At 40.4% G+C, this 26,039-nt stretch overlaps 1 protein-coding gene and 1 long non-coding RNA gene across 4 annotated transcripts in view; both read left to right on the forward strand.

Moving 5' to 3' along the window:
- Positions 1–770: 770 nt before the first annotated feature.
- On the forward strand, positions 771–10,600 carry LOC149919823 (uncharacterized). The gene is made up of 3 exons (XR_016463702.1): positions 771–805; positions 9,817–9,927; positions 10,145–10,600. It is a non-coding gene; the product is annotated as an uncharacterized LOC149919823 (long non-coding RNA).
- Positions 10,601–17,179: 6,579 nt separating this feature from the next.
- Positions 17,180–26,039, forward strand: part of ALCAM (activated leukocyte cell adhesion molecule) — a 115,923-nt gene continuing 107,063 nt past the window's right edge. For all 3 annotated transcript variants that reach the window (XM_090151835.1, XM_090151823.1, XM_090151829.1), the window contains exon 1: positions 17,180–17,525. In XM_090151835.1, the coding sequence (XP_090007961.1) occupies positions 17,435–17,525 (91 nt within the window). In that variant the 5' untranslated portion in view covers positions 17,180–17,434. The remainder of the gene's footprint in view (positions 17,526–26,039) is intronic.

A 26,039-nucleotide genomic window follows, 5' to 3' on the forward strand; every position in this document is an offset into this window, starting at 1 on the left:
ACACTCAACTCGCCTAGACAGACTAACTTAAGAATTCTGTTACCTAATTACATCATGGTTGCCTACAAAGAAGGTAACAAACATGTCTGTATGTTATTCATTTTCTGCAGAACCTGAGCCATACAATAGAAGCAAAGGAAACGAGGAGCTAATTTGGAAATGAAGAAAGAAGATGCACAGGAAACATTTTCTTTCAATTATGACTAAATAGGTAATAAAACAAATAACATAAATACAAAAATAATAAAATAAAAATAAAATAAATAATAAGTAATAAAATATGACTTTAAAATTTCAGGGAATTAAAAATGTACTAGAGAAAAGCTGATGTACTATTAGGATAAGGTCTGTAATCTAGAATGAGATTGTGATGTGTTCCGATAACCAAGTTCACCTGAACCCAGCTTAAAAGATACTACAAACATTTTCTTTCTCCAAATGTTGACAAGCACTTTACAACTTTTTTATTTCTAAATATATATCTCTATATCAATACAGGATTAATAAATGAGAAAGAGATATTTGGGCCTAACAAAAAAAAAAAAATTCTACCTATCAAGCTACCGTTATCTTTTTCTTCTTCAACTTCAGAAACATATGTGCAAGTGCAACAGATCTGATCTGTGCATTAGATTTAAGAAGCATTATTTGTGAAAAATATATGAAAATACTAGCAAAAATAAAATAATTTGATTATGCTCATCTGATACCTGTATTTGAAGCTATTACATAACTCAATTTCACGTTTACCAATCTTCTAAAATTTCCACAGGAGCTCCATGGTGAAGGTACAAGAGCTGAACACGTGAGTTTCTGGAATTTTCCATTTAATGAATATATATCCAATTTTTTAGAACAAGATACCAATCAAGTATTAAAATAACAACAGGCTTCTCTTTGATTTCTGAGATAGGGTGAAGATGATTGCTATAGGAAGCAAGTCTTATGTTTTTAAGTGTACTCCTCCTTACTCTGTGTGTCTCTGCACCCACTAAATGTAGACTTGAGGCACACGGAGAATAATACATTATGGATAACAACATTAATTCATAGATCTCATAACAGAGAACCTCGGTGATCTGCACTTACTTTTCAATGCATCAGCAAACAAACTATAAATCTTTTGAATGTTGTTACTAATATCCCTACCTCTTCCAGTAATTACAAGCAATATCTCAAAAAAATAGTTGCCTTATTCACTCCTACGGTATTGCAGAACAGTTTGATAACCGTGGATTTAGCATTATTGGAGAGTTCAAATAAAGTTTCAGTCTCAGAAAATAGAGATTATAGTCTGTTACTAGGTCAAATACTCATATAAGTCCTTTGCTTTGCTTACAGTTTTACCTATTTTATTATTATTTTTTTTCCAAAGAGATGGTGCTAGCATAAGAAAATTAGGGAAAAAATGAAGCCAGAAGTGGTACTTTCAGTATGAATACTAGATGAAATTTTTTGGGCCTTAATTAAGACATTGCTACAAAGAATTTTACTTGGTTAAAAAACAGCAAAATAATACCATAACTTCTGAAGTATCAGAGATATGCCAAGTAACCTATAGAACAAAAAAAGTCCATGAGAAATGGTTTGTAGCCTGCAGATAGTACTCCCTCCTTAAAGTAAGGGGACACTATTTGGACAATTAGAAATTAAAAGCACAGAAGATGGAAATGGGATCAAGCCTAATTATTTCTAATTAGGAATATGGCAAAAGGAAAGCTATCCTGTTACATAATGCGCATCTACCACAGCAATGGCTACTCTAACTCAATTAGAGTACCAAAAGCAATGTAACTATAGAAGCTCAGAGCAGGTTCATCATGAAGTTATAAAATTTCATGAATAATTTTTACAGCCTATGTTAGCTGTATCCAGGCTAAAAGACAATGAAGACATAATACATACTCTTCCAAAAATCTATTGCCTTGAGTCAGTTATTAAGATGGTTCTCTCCTTTTTGAAGACAAACATGATGTTCTTAAGTAGGTGCATAAATAATTATTCGGGTTAGCAGTAATTTATGCAAAATTATTTCTGTCTTTTGAAGACCCAGGAATGTTTCGTTATAGATAAATTAATAACAAGTAAAAGTCACAACTTCATATTAAACTCTACCATAATCTATTTATTAAGTCCAATCAGTAGGGGAAAAAATTTTCAACATGAGTTCCAAGCTATGTTTTCCCATATATGCATATATATATACATTCAAGTGTTCTCCCTGCTTTATTCCATGTGTTCAAACAGTAGGAGTCATCAGTAACAGCAGCTGCTCTGCATGGGGAAGGTGGTATTCCTTCAAAAAAACTAGAGCCAATTTCTACAAACCTTCCTCTGTGAACAGCATCAACTATCCAAAACACTCCAAGATTCACCAACCTCCCCTGTGAGGAGCTGCAGGCAGCCATGAGTTCTCTCCTCTGCCTCCCTCTGCTCTGAGCTGAACAAACCAAGTGATATCAGTCCCTTCTCCTGTATCTTGCTCTCTAAACCATCATCTTTGTAGCCCTCCTTTGGATTCTCTCATATTTTATGTCCTTATATTGTGTTGTCCAAACCTGCACCAGTGCTCCAGCACAGAGCAGAGCAGGACAACTCCTTCCCCCACCCAGAGGCAGAGTTATGCCTGATGGCATCCCGTGGTATGGTTGGTCCTTTGAGCTGCCGTGGCATAATACTGACTCTCGTTCAACTTGCTGTCAACCAGAATCCCCAAAGGTTATTTTCCACCTCTATTCTGCCCTCTTCAGGCTCCATCTGAAATACTGCATTCCGGTCTGGGGTCTCCAGCACATGGAAGACATGGAGCAGTCAGAGCAGGTCCAGAGGAGTGTCATGAAAATGATCAAAGGGCTGAAAGCATCTCTGCTACAGAGAAAAGTTGAGAGAGCTGGGCTTGTTGAGCTTGGAGAAGAGAAAGCTCTAAGGCGACCTCAATGTTGCCTTCCAGTACTTAAAGGAAGTTTATAAGAAGGAGGAAAGCCAACATTTTACACAGTGATAGTGATAGGACATGGAGGAATGTCTTTAAATGAAAAGAGAGGAGATTAGTTAGTTGTTAGATTGGTGAAGCACTGGAGCAGGTGTCCCATCCCTGAAGGCATTCAAGGACAGGTTGGATGGAGCCCTGGGCAGCTTGATGGGGTAGATGGCAACCCTGCCCATTTCAGGGGGATTAGATCTAGATGGTCTTTAAGGTTCCTTACATCCCAAGCCATTCTATGATTCTACAGTTCCTTTCTGCAGGCTTCTCTCCAGCCATTCATCCTCCATTCAGTGTTGCTTTAACCCAGGTGCAGAATCCAGCATTTGTTCTTTTTCAGTTTGATGTGGTGGGTGATCACCTAGCCCACTAATTTGTCAAGATCTCTAAGCAAGACCTCTCTGCCCACAAGGGAGTCAATAGGTACTCCATATGTAATGTCATCTGCAAACATACAGTATCCAAGTCATTGATGAGAACTTTAAAGACAACTGGCCTTAAACTGGAACTCTGCAGCACCCCACTAATGACTGGGTACAAGCCAGAAGTGATCCCATTTATTGTAACACTTTGAGCCTGCCCTGTCTGCCTGTCACCTATGTTTTTGTCTAGCTGGACATTTGTCCAGAAAGATACTGTGAGAAATAGTATTGAAAGCTTTGTGAAAATCCAAATAGATACAGCAATGGGATTCACTTGATCAGCTAGGTGGGTAGCCTTCTCATAGAAAACAATGAAATTCATTAAATAGGACTTCATAATTATGAACTTTGTCCATGATTCAGACTTCTTAAAGTTCCTCAGAGATGTGGCCTACTTAGAGAGTTTCTTTCAAGTACAGCAACATCGAAAGGAAGAAATTAGATAATAAATATTATAGGGCAGTATTAAGATACATGGGGCTGCCCCCCAGTCTTTTACATACCTACTGGGTGATTTAGGCAAGAGGACTGCCTCTGCTGCCTCAACTTCCTAATCTGAAAAATGTAGACAATGATAGTGTCATCCTTTCTAAAAGTGCTGTTAAGACTGTGTATGATGAGCACTTCACAGAAGATGTGCCTAAGTATCATCATCCTTTTTTTGTTCTTTTTTTCTTCTTTTTTTTTACTTTGAGAGGTACTCAGAGTTGAGTGAGATAGATGCCTTCTCTAAGAACCTCTCAAGATCTCAGAATTTGGTTCATACATTAGAATAATGGCGTGGATGTGGCATCCTCAATGTCATCAAGCAACATCTAAAAATGCAACATTAATTCAGCATGACCTTGATTGAAGACTCAAATCCTTCTGGTTGCCTTACTAATGGATTTTGCTTTTCAAGTGGCTCATCCCTCTCCAAAGTGATTTGCAAAAGAGAGCCCACAATATATGCAAAGACTAGTTGCAGTGATTCAAAGTGGAAACTCTTCCACTTAGCAGCAGTATTAACTTCAGAAATTACTACTATTTATGCTTCACTAAAACCCTCCCTCAATTCTTGGAAAGCTAAAATTTTGTACACCACTGCTCTGTTTCAGTAAAGTAAATTCTAATTTCCCATCTCATCTATCACATAAAAAAACCTGTCACCACATTTATTCTCTTCTAAGTTCTTTCTTCTTCTTCTTCTTCTTTTTTTTCTTTTTCTTTTTTTAAATATATTTTTTGCCTTTATTCGTGTGAGGAAACATCAATGCTCAAAAATTTATTCCTGAAGAGCAGGTAAGTGTGCAAGGTCTAGAAGGAGTGTGATTAACACACCCATTTGCTGATGTGCCTTTTTTGTTTAAATAGGTTTTACAACTGTCTGAAAAAGAAAGTCTAGTCTGAAGATCAAATTGATCTTCACTTTGCATCTTATAATTGTAAACAACTGTATCCTTGTAGAAATGCATCTTCATATCTTGGTCTATGTATTGGATATACAATTTTGTTGGTGAATAGGTGGCATGACCACTATATTGCGTATGTCATTATCTATCAATAGAATTATATAAAGCCATAATAAGTCTGCTTATTGTAATGACTGTGTAGCATCTCTGGCACAGAGTGAACTGAAAAAAAAAAACAAGCAAAAAAGAAAATCAAACAATGGCCTACAAGTTATTCTGGAAGCAGCAAGGCCAAAGTTGGTTTTCTAAGGAGCAGGAGAGTACTATGCTGCTGAGCTTGCCACCTAGTCAGTATGGTGGCAATCAGAGTTAAGGGGTTCACATCTATTGTGAGAGCCAGAGGTAGTTGCACAAAAAGGAGTGGGGAGAGAACTAAGTGGCAGGATGAAGGTTGTCTGTCTGTGGGCAGGTAGAAACACAGACAGATATCTCTTGGTTCTTCCTGCACTTTTAAATCGTTTCTACCTGCCTGTGTACTAAGTCAAATGATTTAAAAGTGCAGGGACAACCAAAAGATAAGTGCATATGTGAACTGAGACGGCAGAGAACAGCAGCGGAGATAATGAGATGTAAGAGGAACATCTTGTGAAGATGAGACAACAGAGACTGTATGACAAAGGGAGAATAAGGAGAGCTGTAAGTCTGAAAATGTCTGAAATCTGGGTAATAGAATCAGGGGAATAAACTGCCCTCTGAAAAATGTCACGGACTAAAAAAGTTAGTTTGAATGCAAGTCAGAAAAGCAGAGAGTTCTTAGTAAATCTACCCTTAGCAAAATAGGTAGACTCTGTGCCTTGTTTCCAAGTGCAATTTTTCAGAACATTAGTTCCAGGAAGGTTTGAATTCTTTTGACTGCAGTCCCTCACGAAGAATCTTTTAGCACATACTGAGAAAAAGTGAATGGAACCTTGAATCCACAATGTGCCACCTCTTTTGGAGCCTGATCCTGAGACAGCCAACAACAACTGTTTTCCAGCTGTTGAGCTGCAGAGCACTACTAAATAGAACTGTTTATTCGTTATCCATAATTACCAGAAACTCTCATCATTCTGGATGAAAAAAGCCCCTGCAGTGCCACTTCTACAATCACACTGATTATTTTAGCCATGGTAAACACAAGGGGCTGCTGTTCCAGTTAGCCTATCTAATAGGGATGCACCAGTAACTGGCATTATCTTCTATGACGCAACTCAACAGATTCTCTAACCTAACAGCCTGCTCTTATATCTTCTGCCAATGTACTCGTTGTCATTTCCTGAAGACAATGAAAAGGTGACTTTTCTCAAAATATATCTCCTTTTATTTTAATTTAATTTCTGCTTTAATTTCTGAAAATCAAAAGTTTCTTCAAGTTTTGGTTTTTGATTTTTCCCATATTTTTCTTTTACTTTAACCTTAAAAAACAATATTTTCTTGGCAATATTTTAATCTGGGGACATTTTTATTTAATCTGAAATATTTGCTGCAGGAGATTGACAATGGCTTATGGGTTTGTTTTTTGTTTTGTTTTGTTTTTAATCTAGATGGATCCTACAATTTTCTTCTTTTTAAAGGATGAACAGTTTTATAGAACATCTCTTCTGTGATTTTTGACATATGCAAAAATGCAGACTGTAGGGTCATTTAAGTGTAAATAGTTATTTCTCCAGAGAATCATGTCAGTTTCACAGTGCCTCATTGCCCGATCTATAAAACAAAAATAACATATTTCTTTTCCCCTCAGCCATCCTTTTCTCATCCTGTGTATTTAATCTGTAAACTCCCTGTAGCAGGAGCTTTCCCTTACTTTGGAATAGCAAAATCTATTTAAAGGGAGTCCAGTCACTTCAGACATTTTTGTTGTCGTTCTGGTGCAAAATATTGTATAATAATAATCACTCCTACATGGTTGATTCCCACCCCCACTTCCTATACCTCTTCTCTTTCAAATCTGTTGGCACACTTCTATTGATTTGATAATAAAAAACTATTTTCACCATTTGTAATCATTGTATTCTTCCTCCTGAGGGCTAAGATTACTTTCTAAGAAACCAGTACTGCATATACGAGAGATATTCCAGTATTTTCCCCCTAAGATGTCCTGCAATCCAGTCTGGTATCTTAAAAGCTTTTTAATCTTCAAGCATTAAAAAAAATACGACAAAGTTAGCCTTGGCACAGATACTCAGTTAAAGACTAGGAAATCAAAGGTGTTTTGCCATAAACCTAACTGTTCAACAGCAAGGCTTCTAAGGCAGTTATGATGGACACGTGGCACTCCAGCCCTCTGGGGCAGGCTTATCCCTTCCCTAGGCAGCTGGCAGACTCTGAAGAAGCAACCCCTTTTGTTTACTCTGGAATTGCTCTTTCTAATCTGCAAATGCTGATGCTGCATAAGCAGGGGCAGACACACTGCAATAAAGGTTGCAGAGAAGAAATTGCGATGCTGGAATGTAGTCAGTGGATTCATGTAAATGGTTCCACATATGGCTAGATAAAAAAGCATCATTGATTTCCTGCTGACCCACTCCTCCAAGTTAATGAATGAAACTTACTCATGTTAAAAGGCATGGAGCATGAGATGTTCTGATTCTAATAACAAGACTAGAGGGAGAAACTGATAAGGATGGTTTAATGCAATACCCATTGCACAGGGAAACTGTACAGGTTTGGGATATTCAGGATTCAGCATGCTAGAATTGCAAAGCGGTGGGAATCCAGTATTATATCAATTTTAATTCCTCCTTTTCAGTTCTTATTTTGTTGCATCTCTCTGTGAAGGAGTATTTTGAAAGAGCTGAGCTCTGCAGTATGGTACAGACAATACACCTCCATTATTCAACACCAATTCATCTGTCTTCAAACCTTGATCCAGGTTATTTAGCTCACTCAAAACAAAATGGGGAAAAAATTGCTTCTAAGGAAGGGGTAACTAATCTCCTTTGGTACAAGTAAGTCCTGTGTCGGCATGAAAGATTCCAAGCTGTCCTGTCCCTATTCCACACAGAGACCTACAGGTAGTTCTGATTTTCATTGTATGTTCCCCTTCCCTTCCCAACTCTTTCCTTTCCTCTCCTTTTCTTTTCTTTTCTTTTTTTTTTTTTTAATTTTTTTTTTTTTTTTTTTTTTTTGCAAAGTCACAAGTAGACCTGGAAAAACACTTGGTCTCTCCTTAGGTGGATCAAGTGCAGACTCAGACCAGCCAAGGATTTGCCCCACATCACCTATTTTTCCATCTCTATAAAATTATATACTGTCAAGAATCTCACTTGTATTGATTGTACTATTTATAAAGCAATATGCTGAAACACATTGAGAAAAAGTGGCAATAATTAGCCCTTAAAAAATATCATTTCTTTTTCTAAGTTAACCTTTCCTCTTTTGTCCTCTTACTTTCCATTTCAGATTTCTACACTTGGAACTTGCTTCTGTTATCGTCATGTCCTTGTGTATTTTTTTCTTTATCAAACATAGCTGAGAATTATGAGGAGATGAGATGGGACTAGAGCATTTCCCTATGGGCATGGCAGTGGTCTACTGGTCAGAATGAACTGTAAAGCAGATTCATTTCTCTTCTTTCACTTCTTGACTTCCAAATTGTCTGTTAAGCATATCAATTTTCTTTCCATTTCTCCTATCATTTTCATTTTTATCATGCAAAGCAGAACATCCACAACACGTTCTGATGTATGACTGCACTGAATGACTTCCTCCACTTTTCTTCCCTTCCTAAAGTTTGGGATCTACACACAAGCATACAAACTTCCAAGGGCAGCCACCATTTCTCTGGCTTGAGTACCAGTGTTACTCCGCAATCTTAACGTTTGTAAATGTAACATTTACAAATAACATCTTATACATTGTATAAAAACAGTGTCTTTAGTTTTAGGGTAGAGCAGGCCCAGCATTTCTTGCAGTTGGCCACCTTCTGAGCAGCGAAGAATATGCAGTTGAGCTTTCTGCTATGATAAAAGAATTTGAGAATAGAATCATAGAATCCATAGAGTTGTAAGTGACCTTTAAAGGTCATCCAGTCCAACTCCTCTTAAATGAACAGGGACATCCACAGCTAGATCAGGTTGCTCAGAGCCCCATCCAGCCTCATCTCGAATGTCTCAAAGGACGGGGCTTCCAGCACCTCTCTGGACAACCTGTTCCAGTGCCTCACCACCCTCACTGTAAAAAACTTCTTCCTTATATCAATCTAAATCTCCCCTCCTCCAGCCTGAAACCATTTCCCCTTTTCCTACCACCACAGACCCTGCTAAAAATTCTGCCCTCTTCTTTCTTACAGCCCCCCTTTAGATACTGAAAGGCTGCTATCAGGTCACCTCACAGCCTTCTCTTCTCCAGGCTGAGCAGCCCCAGCTCCCTCAGTATGTCCTCACAGGGGAGGTATTCTATCCCATGTGTCATTTTTGTGGCCCTCCTCTGGACACACTCCAACAGGTCCATGTCTCTGAGGACTCCACATCCGGATGCAGTACTCAAGGTGAGGTCTCAGCAGTGCAGAATAGAAGGGGAGGATCACCTCCCTCAACCTGCAGGCCATGCGGCTTAGGATACAGTTGGCTTCTAGGCATATTGCTCGCTCATGTCCCGTTTGTCATCCACCAGTACTCCCAGGTTCTTTCCAGCAGGACTGTGCTCTATCCTTATATCCCCGAGATTGTACTGGTAGTGGGGGGTTGCCAAGATCCAAGTGCAAGACCTTGCATTTGGCTTTGGTGAACCTCATGAGGTTCTCCTCAGCCCAATGCTCAAGCCTGTCTAGGTTTCTCTGGATGGCACCCTGTCCTTTGGGCATGTAAACCATATCCCACAGCTTGGGGTATCGAGATTGCAAAGAAAAAAAAAATTGATTTACATTTGCAAGACCATTTTAGGTTGATATAAATACATGACCTTCAATTTTTCAAATGGAATGTATAAAGTTCCAATTAGATGTTCAACTCAAAATCTGATAATCTCTTTTTCATAGGATCACAGAATCACGGAATTGTAGGGGTTGGAAGGGACCTCTAGAGATCATCGAGACCAACTCCCCTGCAAAACTGGCCCCCTACAGCAGGCTGCACAGCTAGGTGTCCAGGTGAGTCTTGAATATCTCCAGAGAAGGAGAATTTGCAACTTCCCTGGGCAGCCCATTCCAGTGCTCTGTCACCCTCACTGTGAAGAAGACCCTTCGCATATTGGTGCGGAACTTCTGCACCAGACTGCTGAAAAGAGGTTGACCACATCCCTTTGACTCCCACACTGAAGATGTTTCTAAACATTAATAAGATCTCCTCTGAGTCTTCTTTTCTCAGGGCTGAACAGATCCAGTTCGCTCAGCATTTCCTCAGAAGAGAGGTGCTCCTTTACCGTCTTCATGGCCCTCTGCTGGATTCTTCCCAGGAGATCCCCATCCTTTTTGTACCGGAGAGCCCAGAACTGAATGCAGTACTCCAGGTGACGCCTTACCAATGCAGAGTACAGAGTGAGGATCACCTCCCTTGACCTGCTGGACACACTCATTTTAATGCACCCCAGGATCCCATTGGCCTTCTTGGCCACCAGGGCACACTTCTGTCCCTGTCACTGCACTAGGACCCCCAGCTCCGCAGAGCTCCTCTCCAATAGGTCAGCATCCAACCTGTAGTAATACTTGTATTTATCCCTTCCCAGGTACTGAACATAACTAAACTTTTATAATCCCTATCTTAGCAAAGAAAAATATCTTTCACTTCACAATCACATCTTATTCATGTCATCACCTTTTTGCAGTACATATATTTTGAACAATTATTGTAAAGGATGAAGTACAGGAAAAGTAAAATTTCATCAGAAATCTCTCTGACCAACACCTTGAGACTTCACTAAGGATTGTAATCACTGCCATTGCACCAACCTGATGTGTTAGTTTCACAAAAACAAGGTCAATCATCCCATTAGCTTTATGTTTTTGTTCCCCTCTCTCTTTCTCTTTTTTAATATTTTAAGATAAATATTTAAAATTAAAATGATCTGTTACTTATATATTAGTGATACTGCATATTTTGCAAGGACTGCTCTGAAAGTAATGCTTCCTGATTTATTATGTTGGCCCACAACATCATAGCCAGATGCTGGTGGTATGGCAGTAGAAGTGGAACGGTGGAACCTTCACACCAGTATTCCCTTACATTTTGTTGCTGTGTGACAGATGTGTGCATGAAGCAAAAGTCTGTCACTGAATTCCTCCATGCAGAAAAAAATTGCACCCATTCAATGACACTTTCTTAATTGTTACTGATACCAAACAGTAAATGTGAGCACAGTGAGGCAGAGGGTGGTGTGTTTCTGCAGCGATGACAGTGGGTTGGATTGTTATGTGAGTATGCAGGCTCTTGTTCATCACTGGTGAAAATGCATAGTTAATGGTGGTGATAATGTTGAAAAAATAGGGTTTTGTAGCTGAGAATTTGCTCTATCAAATAGTGTTACATTGCTCTTTGTATCTGCTGTCATTCCGTAGAAATAAATAGGAGGTATTGCTTTTGGAGCAACCTATGTTTTTGTGGCCCAAGACAATTTATATTCACTAAATGCAGCCCAGGCAAGTGAAAAGGTTGGACATCCATGGAATAGAGGATGGTGACTCAGGAATTCTGAATTTTGTCCTTAACTCACCATTTTTTTTTTTAAGTAGATCTAAGTAAACTTCTCATCTCTCTCAGCTCCAGCATCTTCTCTACTGACCCATGCTGCCAAGCACCTAATGCTCTCCCAAGCATCTGAATTCCTCAAATGAAAAGCAGAACAAAAGTGAGTCTCTACCTTACAAGGCTGTTATGATTTGAGGCTTAATTGGTGTAAGAATCTCAGATGGAAAATTGTTCACCATCAGTATTCTGATTAGATTTGATCAAACAGATTTTTAAAATTACATGACTCATACAGAATTCAGTGATCCAAGTAAGGATTTGAAATTTTAGGCCAAAATAAAAGTAAAAAGGAAGCTGAAATTAATTTTGAATACAGTGACACAATAAAGCTCTTTTGGTGCTGGCATGGGAGAAGGTACCTGTGACTATCGTCACTCTACTGGATTGCTTCATGACAGCGTCACAGCAAAGGCTCTCTACAAGAAAGAGCCCACCTACTGATGGCTCCAGAGCCGTGCTTTGCATTATCCCACACTCCAGAATCTGTTTTGGCTGTACAAAAACTCACTCCTGCACCAGCTCATCTGATGTCAGATAATCCCAAAATGATAGCATGGCAGCAGAGATAAAAGGAGGATACTGGCCAGTAAGGCCTTTAGTCTGCTCTGCTGTTTTGGCAGAATGCTGTCTGCACTTGCACTGGCAGCACAGGCAGAATCAGACAACAGAGAACCAGATTTGGTAGTGTTGTTATTGCAGAGTTAATCTTGTGAGAACTGGCTTTGTTCAAGTCTTAGCCATGATGGACAGTGATGGAAAAGATAGGAAGATGTTTCCAGGTGAGGCTGATTACAAGACCAGTCCCACTGCACTCCATCATGATCAGTCCTGGGTTCGTGTGCCCAAGAGCCAGGCCTTGCCTGAGCTCCTCTGAGACATACGCTCCTCACTGCTTAATTATTGGAGTTATTGTATTGTATTATCTCATATTGCTGTATTTAGTAAACTAAGTTTTTTCCATAGCTCGTTGCTGCTGTTTTCCTTGTCTAGGCCAGTCTCCCTACCTTTTCCTTTTCTCCCCCTTTCCCTTCCCTTCCTGGGCATGGATCTGTGGGTCCCTTTGCCCCCTTGTGGAACCAGGCTGAACCAGGCTGAACTGTAACACTGCCACAAATTGGTTTTAAAAAGACTGAAGAAAAAACAATTGCAAGATTTTGTGAAAGACAAGAAGGCGGCCAGTGAAGTTGACTATATATCAACTTGCTGCAACTTGAACAACTGGATTAATTTTGTTATTTATGCGCTTCTCGGTTAATACATCATGCCACTTTGGCTCTTACATTATTTGTGCATTTGAGCTGCTTTTAATCTGGTATTTTTCTTTTCTTCTTCATTTTTTTTTTTTCTTTTTCTTGAGGAAAATCACAAACTTTTAAATACAATAACCACCTCTATTCTTCAAACGACTTCCTCCCACCTCCCACTCATGTTTTACAAAAACTTTGTCTCAGCTGAAGGCATCGTGGATATTCTGAATATAATGTAAGTGTAATGTCATTTTAATGAATGTTTGTACAGTACTGGTCCTAGCTAAATTATGTAAAAACAGATGCATTGGACATGAGTAATAGGAAAATAAGTTTGTTTCAGAAGCCTAATTGCTATGCTGATGGCTATAATAACAATACCGTCAGCCATTTGCTGATTGTTTTGAGTAGGATCATTTTTGCAGAGAAGAAATACTGGAAACAGATTCCAAGTTATTCTTCCACTGCAATTTGTTAGGTTTGTTTGATTATTTATTTATTCACTCATTCAAAAAAAAAATTGGTCTTACTTGCTTTGATTAGAGACAACTAAATCTGCAAATAATTGCTGAAACTCAGATCAGCAAACTTCCTTCTTAGCCAGCATCGGCCTCTGATGGTTTTTAGCTCAGGTCTACTTCTAGTGTTGTACACTATGTTTGAAATACCTTGCAACCTAAAGACACTCTCTACCACAAACAACTCATCTGATTTGGACAGACACTGCTATCAGTTATCCTCATGTGCCGATACTGAGCAAAGAAACTTAATTCTTGACATACATGACTGTTCTTCTACCAAAGCTTGTCCCTTAATCAAGCAAAGTCACCGGAAAGAATGCACTCATCTGCTTTGACTCATACTTACAGGTGCTTAAAGGTATTCAGATGCCTAAGAAGTTGGGAAGTGACTTGTGAAATTCCCAGTTGTCATAAAAATGTGACCCAAATCCCAGGGAATTCGCTGACAAGTCATTCAGCAGTGTTGTAACTGGTAGGGTACGTTATACTGGTCTTTAATCCTTGGTGTGAAAAAACATTGCAATGAATACAAATAGAGACCTTTCATGTTTGCATCTTATGGATTAGTATTATAGAATAGTTTGAGATGTAAAGGACCATTAAAGGTCATCTAGTCCAACTTCCATGCAATGAACAAGGACATCTACAGTTAGAATACCTTTAACACCTTTAACCTAGAGTGTCCATCTAAGCTAGCAGAACCAGACATAGCAAAATACAAGGCTGTGATGGTTGCTTGTGGCTGAAGGGCAGTTACAAGCAAGGGAAGGCTCCTGTTTTTGCTGAGTGTACCTCTGAACGCTGAGCCAAAACAGCAAATACAGTTTCATTAACATGATGTTAACTTCCATGCAAGACTAAAGCCTACCTACTCGATATTAACAATGGATTAAATTACCAGGTGTGTTGAGCAGTGCTCTATTCAACAGCATTCTCTACTATTATTGCTAGGAATTTGTTTCCAAAAGAACTATTTTAAACATCTGTTGGGATCAGAAAATGATATTTTAGTTTAACAAAACCTCATTGTTATGATGCACAATCCATTATTAATGGATTACACTTTTAATCCACTTTGTCACATAAATAAAAAATGTATGGTTTGATAGGATTAAGCATATTTCAAAGTTTTTTTTTTTTTTTTTTTTATTAGTTGTGCTTTTGAAACACAGTTATTTTCTATAGAAGAAAAAATATACTAGTAACTGTTTTAACTTCTTCTTCTTCAAAAAAAAATTTTACTTTGGACATTAAAGCCAGGCAGTTGCTGTTCTCCCAACAGAGCAGTGACTCACTCATACTCCTATTAACTTCAAGGGGAACAGGAGCATGCCCCAAGAATATAATTTGTAAAAAAAAAACAGATCTATATTGTGTCAGCCCAACAGACATTAAAGGAATTAATTACAAATCTCAGTACTGAGGACAGTTTAAATGACACAGCACACAAAGATATCTTTAATAATTACCTTGACAATTTCTAATCACATTTAAATTCCTGTAAAGTTATCAAAACATTTGAGTAATCTGAGCTTGAGATGTTTTCTATTTACTCAGAATTCAAAGAGCTCCTTTCAAGTGAAAGGTAGAAACAGCTTTGAAGAGAAATGACAAAGTAGTGAGGGAAACCCACAACAAATCATGGTTCTGATTTCAGTATTATGTCCACAATGTTATCTTCTGCATTTCTCATGTTTATTACAGACTTTCAACAGCACATCCAGTATTGACATGAGAGCAAAAGTCATCAAATAATGTTTTTAATGGTATCATAAGCATACATTTAAAAATGCTTGCCTGCTTGGAATGCACTGTTCTCTGGCTCACATTTTAGTCTCCATATCATGCCACTGGAAATTACTTGCAACATTCACAAGCATTTCCTTGTTTCCACTGACAGAAAACATATACTATCCATTATTTTTATGCAAATAAGGGAACAGCTATTCATCTGCTTTAAAAACAAGGTGCTTGGGCATTATTTACTTCTCTCATCCAGCAAACCATTTATTAGTTGGATACTGTCAAATTGAACTCGCTATTGCCATGTTAAAAACTAAACATACATTAAGTGCACCATGATTCATTCTGCCCTATAAACCCTCTCATCTTTTATGTTTGTTTGCCTTCAGACAGTTTTTAGAGTTTGACTTTTCCACAATCCCAATGGCTTTATCAGGCTAGTCCATATCAATAGAGAAGTCAGAATTAGCCCCTCCATTTGTAACAGTGCCAGAGCTGTAGAAAAACCAACACACACCAGAATTCAAAAACAAGAGAAATGCTATGTTGACCTAGACTAAGTGGTCATCACCATATAACTCTACAAAATACCTCTCAAGATTTTCATAGAATAGAACCATTTGAGTTGGAAGGAATCCTTAAAGGCTATCTAGTCCAACTCCCCTGCAATGAACAGGGACACCAACAGCTGGATGAGGTTGCTCAGAGCCCTGCACAACCTGATCTTGAATGTCCCCAGGAACATGGCATTCACCACCTCTTTGGGTAACCTGTGCCAGTGCCTCAATCACCCTCACTGTAAAACACTTCCTCCTTATGTCCAGTCTAAATCTTCCCTCTTTTTGTTTGAAATCATTTCCTCTTGCCCTGTCCCAGACTCTCTAGGGGAATCCCCAGGCTCTGCAGCAATAAAATAACTAAATATTGTAACTAATGAGTACTCAGTGCTGATTTTAAACATACCAGAAGAAAACCCTGAATGTGTACTATAAAGTGGCTTCAAAAGGAAGACAAAAAAAAGATTACTGATCTTAAAAGTAGTTTTTTTTTTTTTTTTTTTTTTTTTGTAATCTGCTTAGTAATACGTCGATTAATAGAAATCTCTACAGAAAACAAAGGCTCAGATGAGCAGTAAGTAGAGAAAGTAAAATATTTTTAAAACCGATTGCATAGCGTGATGTATTGCAATTATAAAGATAATAATAATGTGGAAGAATAGAAGGATGATGTGTGTTGAAGACAAAGCTTTAGACTTAAAGTTCTTAAAGTGAAACATCATTGCCTCATTTTACTGGAAACAAGTGCAGTACGTGGGGAAAGACATGCACAGACGGTGCTATTTTAAATCTACTCTACACCACAGAAATATCGAAGTGTTCTCAGTTTTTAGTCATCGTCTCATGTTTTGAGAACAGCAAATATATCTGCAGAATAATCTACTGAAGCATGTCTTTGATTTCCAGGACTTTTGGGGAAGTTCCTGTCTAAAAGCTCACATGAAGTAAGTGAGAGCTCTTGTCGCTTCGGATTTCGCTACTGTAAAGTCCCTCTGGAGGGACCACATGACGCGCATAATTCACGCTTTCAGCTTTTGGACACCAGGCGTACTTTTCGGGCAGAACTCGCCGTGTGACTCCGGGGCGCCCATCTCCCAGCCCTCCCTCGCCGTGCAGCGGACGAGATGTCCGCGTTCCATGACTGCTGCGGGCATCGTTTTCATCTTCGGGACAGACGCGCCGAACGCACGCTCCCTCGTCCTTCGGTGCGTTCCTTCACGCAGCCAGAAGCGCCCTAAGCTCCCTCCCTCCAAGCCCTCTGCTCCACCGACCGCTGTGAGCTTTCCTTTTGACTGCGCACCGGCAGAACGGGCAACTTCATTTTTTAAGCTCGCGATTTGCAATATTCCCACCCGACACACACCTTGACCGCGGACACAGAACGCGTGAAGGGGCGGGGCGGGGAGGCTGGCACGGGGCTCGCCGTGCTCCGCAACCCCACAGTCCCGCTCCCCCTCGGCGGCGCCTCCTGGGGCTCTGGGGACCGCGGCTCCGCCGACTGGGGCGGCCGCACCCGGGGCTTCCCCCGCCCCGCCGCCCGCTGCGTGCGCCGGGCGGGCCGGAGGGGCCGGGCCAGCTCCGCCGCCGCAGCCGGCCCCGCCTCCCCGCCGCCGCTCTCAGTCCTGGAGCGCCGCTCGGCTGCCAGAGGGAAGTCGCTACCTGCTCCGGTGCGGAGTCGCTCCTCGCCGCGCGCCGAGAGGGAGAGCAGCCGCCCCGCCACTTGCCGCGCCCGCGGACGGCCGCGAAACGAGAGAAGTTGCCTCCGCGCTCCGCAGCCGGAGGGAAGAGCCCCGCGTGCCGCCGCCGTCTCCCCGCCGCCTCCCGGTCCCGCCGCGGGCAGGCGGGATGATGGAGCCCCCCGCCGCCGCCGCCCGCGCCTCCTGCCGCCGCCGCCCGCTGCTCTGTCTGCTGCTCGCAGCCCTCTGCATGCCGCCAGGTGAGAGCCCGTTCCGCGAGGGACTCGTCGGGGGCGAGGCTGGGGCCGCAGGTGGCCGTGCCCCCCGGGGCTCCCGTCCGTCCGTCCGCCCGCTCGCAGCTGGAACGCTCGGCTCTTGCCGCCTCACCCCGGCGGCCGATGCGGGGAAGCGGGATGCGGGAGAGCGAGCCGCCGTGTCCCGTGGCAGCGCCTTACAACCACCGGGAAGCGGGCGGGAGAGGTGGGAACGGAGCCGGGACCGCTCTGCCCGCAACGCCGCGCGGTCCCGAGCGCGGTCGGGGCGCAGCGCTGCGCTGCTGAGGGCGGGTCCCGCGGTACCGGTGGCTGCTCTGCGCTTCGGGGAGCGCCGCGTCCCCCACCGGTGCTGGGAACGTTGCAGCCGTCAGACGTTCGTAGGTTTTATTTTGTAAATATTGAGCGTGAAAGTGAAGTCTGAGGGAGAAGCTGGGGAAGTGAGGAGTTGTGCATTCGGCACGGAGAGCGTCTCATTATTCCTGTAGAAAGAGCGTCAGCCTGTGGCAGTAGTTTGTATTGCTTTGGAGGAAAGGCTCTGCTCGTGTGTGCCGAGAGCGCGGGGCTCTCAGGAGCCGTGGAGTTGGCGTTCGTTCATTGCCAGCCTCTGCCTCACTGCTGCGCGCTCCTCGGTTAACCGCTTATAGGCGGCAGCGAGATAAGGACAGCACTTCAGGAGCCCCTTTTCACCAGCCATATAACCGCGCTTACTTAGTATGTGCTTCAGTTAAGTAGAGAACTGGCAGCCTTATCTTGTTGGCATAGCTCAAGTTTTAATTTCTATTAGAATAGCTAAAAGAAAAAAACTAAAAAAACAAACAAACGCAAAAACCCTAAAAAAAAAACCCACCTAACACAACCAACCAGGCTTCCAACACAGATCCAAAAGGAATAGAAGTGTAAGCACTGTATTAGTCTGTTCTGCTCTGGTTTTGCTCTGGCAAATACAGCGTCTAATCTCAGTAAGGCTTACAAATGTTTCAGCAGCAGAGTTTGCAGTCAGTGCCGATCTCTGTGGTGTAGAGTAGCTCTTTGGAAAAGATTTTTCATGTTATCAAATGCTGAAGGCATGTGGAGTATCCAGAGAGATAAGCACCTCAGCGATGAAGCAAGATGTGTCCCCCGTAGAGAGTTCTGTCCCACTTCCTGCTAACGTAAATAAGAATTGATTTCACTCACTGTGACTGTCCACATTTACCCTCCAAAGGAAATCTGAAATAATAAAAATAATTTATCTTAAGGGTTGCACTGATGGAGGTCTATAAAGAGATGGAATTGGACGAGCTATTACCTAAAGAGTTTGGAGGTAAACCATCCGGCGTTTACAGAGGAGTTCTCTCTGCTCTGCTTTCTTGTCCTCTCGATGAGAAGATCGAGCAGAACAAATGCATGGGGGGAGAACACAGCCCCACCTCAGATCAGAAACCTTCCCAGCCTACAGAAAATGTCTGGAAAGCCCTATTTATAACTTAAGCCTTGCATTCTCAATCTATTCCCTGAGGACAAAAGATACTTAAAAACAATACTTGTTAAGCTTTTGGCATTACTGCCTATTCCACATTCCTTACTCCTTGCAATCTTTGTTGTGTCATGCCAGTTTACCATCGTTCACCACAAACTCTGGATACATCACTATCACAACGCTTGGCTTTGGAGAGTTTCACTTCAGGTTTGCATATGGCAAGCACAGGTTGAACTATTAAAAGCATATTAAAAGTTAATGTGCATTAGGTATAGATCTCTCTGGCAATATTCAGCCTGGTTGAGGATTCCTATGAGAAATATTGAGCTTTTCTTTGCAGAAGATATTGCCTAAGAAGAGCTCTATTTAAAAATGAAGTGGTCTATGCCCAAGTGTGGGGCTAGGAGGCTAACTCTATGACTGAGTAAATGAGAATATCATTTAAATGCTTGGGCTCTTCTAGGAAGATGTCTGCATGTGGAAAGAAAGTCCATTTTCAGTCACGAGCTAACTGTGGTGCTTCCCCTTCTCCCCTGGTCTCTGGTTTATGATTATTCTGAAGATCAGGGTCTCATTTGGCATTGTATTACTAAACATTGGTAACTGTGTCATGATAATGAAAGGGCAACATGGAGCCTTCTTAATCACAGGGTGATTAATTTGTTCTCACTGGTGGCTACGGTTGTTGTTGGTTGGTTTTTTTGGTTTTTTTTTGTTTTTTTTCCTGGTATATTTAGCAGGACATTGATCTAAGAAAACTGATTTTCTGTATTAAGACCTGAAGTTCACAAGGCTTTTTAAGAGATCTGTGCCATGTATATTTTGTTTCGATCTGCTGTGTTTCTGTTATCCAATGCACAGAGACTTCCTTACAAGTGAGCTAGAAGTTGTTAAATGATTTTGTTTTGGGAAGTGCTACTTCTTTGTAATAAACTCTTTCAAGTTCTTTTGTAAGAATTTGTTAGAAATTCATTTTCCTGGGCTGCCCCTCCTCTGTTGGTTTTCTGGCACACAGAGGGCAACAACAGCAATCATCCAGGTCTATACATTTCTGAAATTTCAGACTAGAGAAAAATAAGCCCTTCAGCTCCTTATGGGAACCAAACAATCAATTTTTTAACTGGAAAAAATACGTTTTGTTATGTTCATGAAATATATATCTCTGTGGTAAGTCAGATTTAATTCTGAGATATCTTATTTCCGCTTCCCAACCTGTGCAAGAGTCAACACTCTTAGTTATAGGTCCATCCATTTTCTTTACAGAATGTAACCTAGGGTGCTAATCTGTAATCCCAGGGTAAATAGCTTCAGCTCTTGGAGTACTAGGCATAAAGCTATTGGCTGGCTTTTCTCAGCTGTAGGTGTTGGGGAACTGAATCTCTAAGTATCTGTGCAAGCTGATACATGAAGGGGAAAATAATGAAAATGCCATTACTTTACATAATGCAAATTACACCTTTGTGATAAGGTTAAACATATCCTCTCAATTTTCTTACAAATATCCTACTTCTGTAATGTGGTTTATAGTCTTGTGCTATTGAGTGCTCACTACAGATTTCCATAATGTCCTACCTAGTAATGCATGGTACAAATCTAAAACTAAGGATTACTGTAGTGGCAATAGCTTTAATGTACTTGCCAGTCATACCACATTACACTATCATGGGATTTTTATTAGAATACTACCACAGGGACTCTTTGTATTTTTTTTTTTTTTGTCAAAGTGGTTTTGGTCTGATTATTGAGCCAGTAGTGAAACAGAAGGAGATTGGAAACAAAGGAGACAGCTATGGAGGATGCCAGGCCTGTCTATTTGTGCTTCAGACCTGTTGACACTTGAGAGACTGAGCCCATAGCTGAATCTCCCAACAGTAGATGATCCATATTCAGTCCCTCCTGATTGTGACCCACACCATATGAATGCAAGCACAATAGTCTCCGATAGGGTGGCTCTGCAATGCTGTTTCACACTTGAGGGCTTCTCTTTTATGTTACCATGCTGACTGTAGAAATTGGTTTTTCATATCACTAATAATCTGGGTTTCTTTTTCACGATCTCTTAGTTCAGTGCTCCTCAAAGTTCCTCTGGTTAGCAGATAGCCTTTTTTTTTTCCACTTTGATAATGTAATTTTTTTAATTGGAAATACACATAAGCTGTAAGGTCACACCTGTAAGAGAATTGAGTACCTGTTGCAGCATGCTGATTTTTCCTGAGCTCTTCTGCTTTCAAGAAAAATAGTTACGCTTCTATGCACCAATGCTCAAATGAGAGAATCTTCCAAGAACTGTAAATGCTGTGGGGTGATAATTAGAATTGACTTGAGCAAAGCATGATTTTTTCCAAGGAAAAGTGAACATCATTTCATTTCATTTGAACACTCCCCTTGATTTGAAATTATCTTCCCTGAAGACAAGGCTTTGACCTACACGTTCTTTATCTTGGTATCTTCTCCTTATTAAGAACAGTATGAATATTGAAGGAGGCTGTACGTTTCTTGAAAATGAATCTCATCTCTTATATAAGAGGAGATCATAGTGCAGCTAGTACAATCAGCAGCTGGCAGTGATCAGATCAACTTTCTGTTCCTTCTCTCTTTTCTGGCTTTGTTTTGATTTTCTTCTTCCCCAATGCATGTTGCTGAGACTAAATCAGAGTCAGCCCAGCCCCAGAGGATGTTAATCCACTCCTCTAAGGTGGTGGCTCTGCAGAGGAATATCTGCCTAGCTTAAGATAAAATTTCATTCCTTATCATGCTTGCTTGTCTCTAGAAAGGCAAATAAGTATTTACTTATTAAAACTACTCCTATTTCTACTAAGCTGGTATTTTTTTTTTTATTTTGATAAGAAATATGCCTCTTTTGGGAGGTAAAAAAGGAGGACGTGATAAAACCGTGGAGATGGAGAGTGGAGCAGCTTTAGGGTATGATTTTTGTAGGTTATCAGGGGTTAGAACAGTTCTGTAATGTTTGGTTAGAAAGCATTTGAAGTGCTTTCAATAGCAATGGAAATACTAAGCTGTTCCCCTGATAACAAGCAAAAAGTGCAGCCCGTGATTTAATGAGTGTTTCTGCAGCCTATGTATCTGTATCACCTGTTTTCAATTAGGTCGTTTTGTGTATAGTTAACCTCTTATTGTGAAAGGAAAACTGCAACTACTCAAACAGCTTTCATGTGTTGCATCGTGTGCTGTAGTAGTACAGTCAGTAGAATTCCCTAGTATTATTAAACATGGATATTAACTGTAGCAATTTCAGCCCTAAGGGAAAGTGTTTAAGCATCAGTAAAGTTTCAAGTGTCTCCCTGGATCTTGTGGACTACTGGAATCTCCACGTTTGGAGCCCTGGTGAGCCAGTGGCCCTTCAGCACTCATTGGGAACTAGCTGTGTCTGGTGGCTTTGCCCCTGCCTTCAGTTATCTCTTTGACACAACTTGCCTTTCTGGTAGGTGAGTCCTGTCTGGGAACTGTTGTGGTTTCTTTTTTTTTTTTTTTTTTTTTTTTGGGAAAAAAGAAAATTGAAGAGATTTTTGGCAGCTAATTCAATAGAGGGAGCTCTGCTACCTTACTGTTAGAAAGAACATCTTTGTGCTTTTTCTCAGACCTCTGGCTTCAGTTTGAAAGATGTACTGGAAAAAAAAAATTTCTTAACAGTACGCTGTGGCAAAGGGTTTGTTTTTTGAATGCATCTTACTTTGTTCACAGCCTTCCTGTTGCGTGAAGAAGCAAGGACAAATCTGAGTCACACAATTGGGCAAATCCAAAGAGGGGACTCAATTACAGAGCGTTCCCTTTGCAGCAAGGCTTTGCAGGTTTTTAAAATGGGTGTATTGCGGAATCTGGTTTTCATCTGAAGTCTGCTTGTCTGAAGGGCGCTTTGTGGAACAATTCAAAATGAACTTAGAATAAAGAGAGGATACTCTCAAGGGATGAGCTGCACCAGGAATGGTGTTGGATGAAACGGTGCAAACAGTAAGATTGCACTTAGTAGACTGTTGTGGCAAGAGGAAGAACAAGCACATATAGTAACACTGACAAAGCAGGACCTTTATTTAACAAAAATAAGTTCATCTAGGATCATAAAAAGAAACTGGAACATGCATATCATTCTGTAAACGTGGATTCAAGGTTATAGCAAAAGAACGCCAGCTCAAATGTGTTGCATGCTTTTAACCTATTCTGCGTCTCTAATATATAAACAGGTAAATGGAGAAAGCTGATAACTGTTCTGCAAATCTCAGACCTTGTATTTCTGGCAGATCCTGTATTTTTTTTTTTTTTTTTTTAGTGCAGAAGTAATCTATTTTTTCCTAATTTTTTCAATTTAACTAGAGAAAATAGCCCTAGATATTGAATTTGAAAGTAGATGTCAGCTGTATACAGCTAGATTTAAATGTGATGTTTTTTATATACCATATATATACCATATATAAGAATATATATATATATTTAATGTATATACTTTTTTTTTGATTGATATATATTTGTGTATGTGTGTGTATTTTTTCGTTTGTTTATTTTTAAGAAGTGGAATGACTTATTTTTTCACTGTTGATTTGAGTGAGTTTACCGTGTTGGCCAAGAATTGTTTCTAAGGTTCATAGATTATAAGGAGCAGAGAGGGTTATCTGTTGGGTAGCATGGTAAACTTCCACAGAAAGGACTATGAGATTACCCAGTTCAAACTGGAATTAAAGCAATGTATAGTTGAATGCAGGAGTGGGATTTTAATATTATTTGTGGAATATGATGTTCTTTAATAGAGGTTTCTGAAATGTTTAGCTGCTGATTATATAGAATATTAGTCTGGGGTATTACTCCATTTTAGGATACGGTTTTGTGTCATGAAATCTAGAAAGCATCGTATGTTTAACCAAGTGAATTCTAATACTTGTTCAGATAAAGTCATGTTTATGACACTTATTCTAGTGTTTTTGGAGAGCAGAGAGAAACATTATAACCTTCACATGCAAAACCTTGCACAGAACAAAAAAAGGAAAAATGAAGAACTGAGTACCTAGACAGTATCTGGGGAACTTTGGTACAGGTGTGCAATTGCAAAAGAGAAGAGTTCAAAATTGATTCCTTCATGCTTGATACTGTGTATCAAGTAGTATAACGAGTGCTTGCATATAGACAAGATGATAGGATAAGTATTACATATTAAAATTAACTCATGAATATTGACACAGCGTTATGAGATTTGCTTTTGCAAACTGGGGAATATTTAAGTTTCTGACACTGACATGATTTACCTGATGTAAATGAAGAAGCTGTTTGTCTCTTGCGCTCGGTAGCTTGATAAGTGGGCGAGAGGATAATTTTTCCAACTTGAATACATTACTGAAACTTTTTTTAACAATACCTCACAGTTCTCAAGCAGTTTTTACTGCTAATCTTGAACCCTGTCTACATAAAAATAACGTGGAAGTCAGTATTATGAATGTCCCCCCAGATCCCAGTTTGTATTTGTAAATTACTTTTACTATTGCATGTGCATGCGTTCTTCCTAATACAGAGCTTGTTGTGCAGGCAGATGCGTAGATTTAAATAGCTGCCATTAATACAAGCAAATAATGACAGAGACTTTACATTGCATGAAGTTATGTTTTACATCTTAAGGTTGTCAAATAAGTATTGTTGTTACTGCTCTTTTGATAGATATTTAGAACCAAATGCAAATATTTTGCTCTAGCCCTCTGTAACAGGGCTTTGATTTTTGGAGGAGCAACTCTTCCACTGTTCAGTATGACCTTACTCACTGCACTACTGTTGAATGGTGCAACACATTCTGCCTTTGCTTTGAAATTTAAGTCCTTAAGTATAACCTTTACCCCCAAGGTTTAACCCTGGTTAATGTGTGTTGCTCCACAGCAGCAAATTCCTTACTGTCTACGTGCATGTCTGATGTCAGTGTATCTCTTGAAAGTTCACCTGAAGGTTTGATAAGGGTCAGGGTCTGGTATTTCATCCAAACTCACTTGTGTCTGCAGGTCATTACTTGTTGCTCCTTATCACTTTCCTAAGAACCCTGCAGGGTTACATAGGAGACATCTGTCCAGTTTCTGGGGGTAAAGAAGTTTAAAACTTGTGAGATAGTGGGGACAATAACTGGCATGTTGTATGTGAAGTAGAAAATGTAGGTGAACCCTTTTTCAGTTGAGATTCTCAGGATCTACTTGTATATGTATTGAAATGCTGATATATCTAAGGGCTGTGGGAGAGGTATTTCAGTATGAGAGTCAATGGGAGAGCAGCAGGGAATGAGGTCATCTTGTGGGGGTTGGAGTGGGAATGGAGCTCCGTTTGGGGCGTTCTGCCTTTGGAGTATCTCTGCATCCACGTTCCTGCTTGGAGGTACTCCTGGACAGCATGCAGATGAAGAGCCAGACAGCAGAGACTTTTAACAGTGGTCACCTCTGGTGTCCGTTGTAGCAGGTGAAGGATCTGCATCCCTCCCAAGCTTGAGAAATTTCCTGCTTTTACTAGGGGCATACTTACCCTCTGAACTGCTGCAAAGAGCTGTCTGCTTGCTTTAGGGGTGTCACTTTGTTCTCCGGCACTGAATGGTTTGCAGAGCACTCTATGGGTCACTTTTTTTTATCGCTATTTCCATCTGTGAGTACAGCAGTGATAAAGAAAAATGGGCTTCAGCATGCTCTGTATGCTCACGATCTCTGGCTCTCTTTCCATTACATCAGATGCAGAGGGCACAGAGGAATGAATAAAGCAGTGTATTTCTTCAATGAATACTGAATGGGTGAGTGTGAGCTGACAGAAGCTTTCTCCAGAAAGAAGTGGGGTGTTGTAAGGGTTGACATCCGCACACGTGGTAGGAGGGGCAGGTGAATCACTTGTAGCTGGAATTTGCTGTGTGACTTCATTAGATCTTTAGTTTTGAGGACTGAAGTTGATATTTTACCCTAAAAGCTTATTATTATTATTATTATTTTCTGGGTAGGATTAGCGTTCCAACTGTTTCTTGAAACAAATGATTGTCATGGATTTGTTCTGAGGGCCAGACATTAACTTCAGAATTGGAA

Source organism: Phasianus colchicus, chromosome 1, assembly GCF_987193195.1.
Source record: "Phasianus colchicus chromosome 1, bPhaCol1.hap1.1, whole genome shotgun sequence".
In the NCBI taxonomy this organism is placed as follows: Eukaryota; Metazoa; Chordata; class Aves; order Galliformes; family Phasianidae; genus Phasianus; species Phasianus colchicus.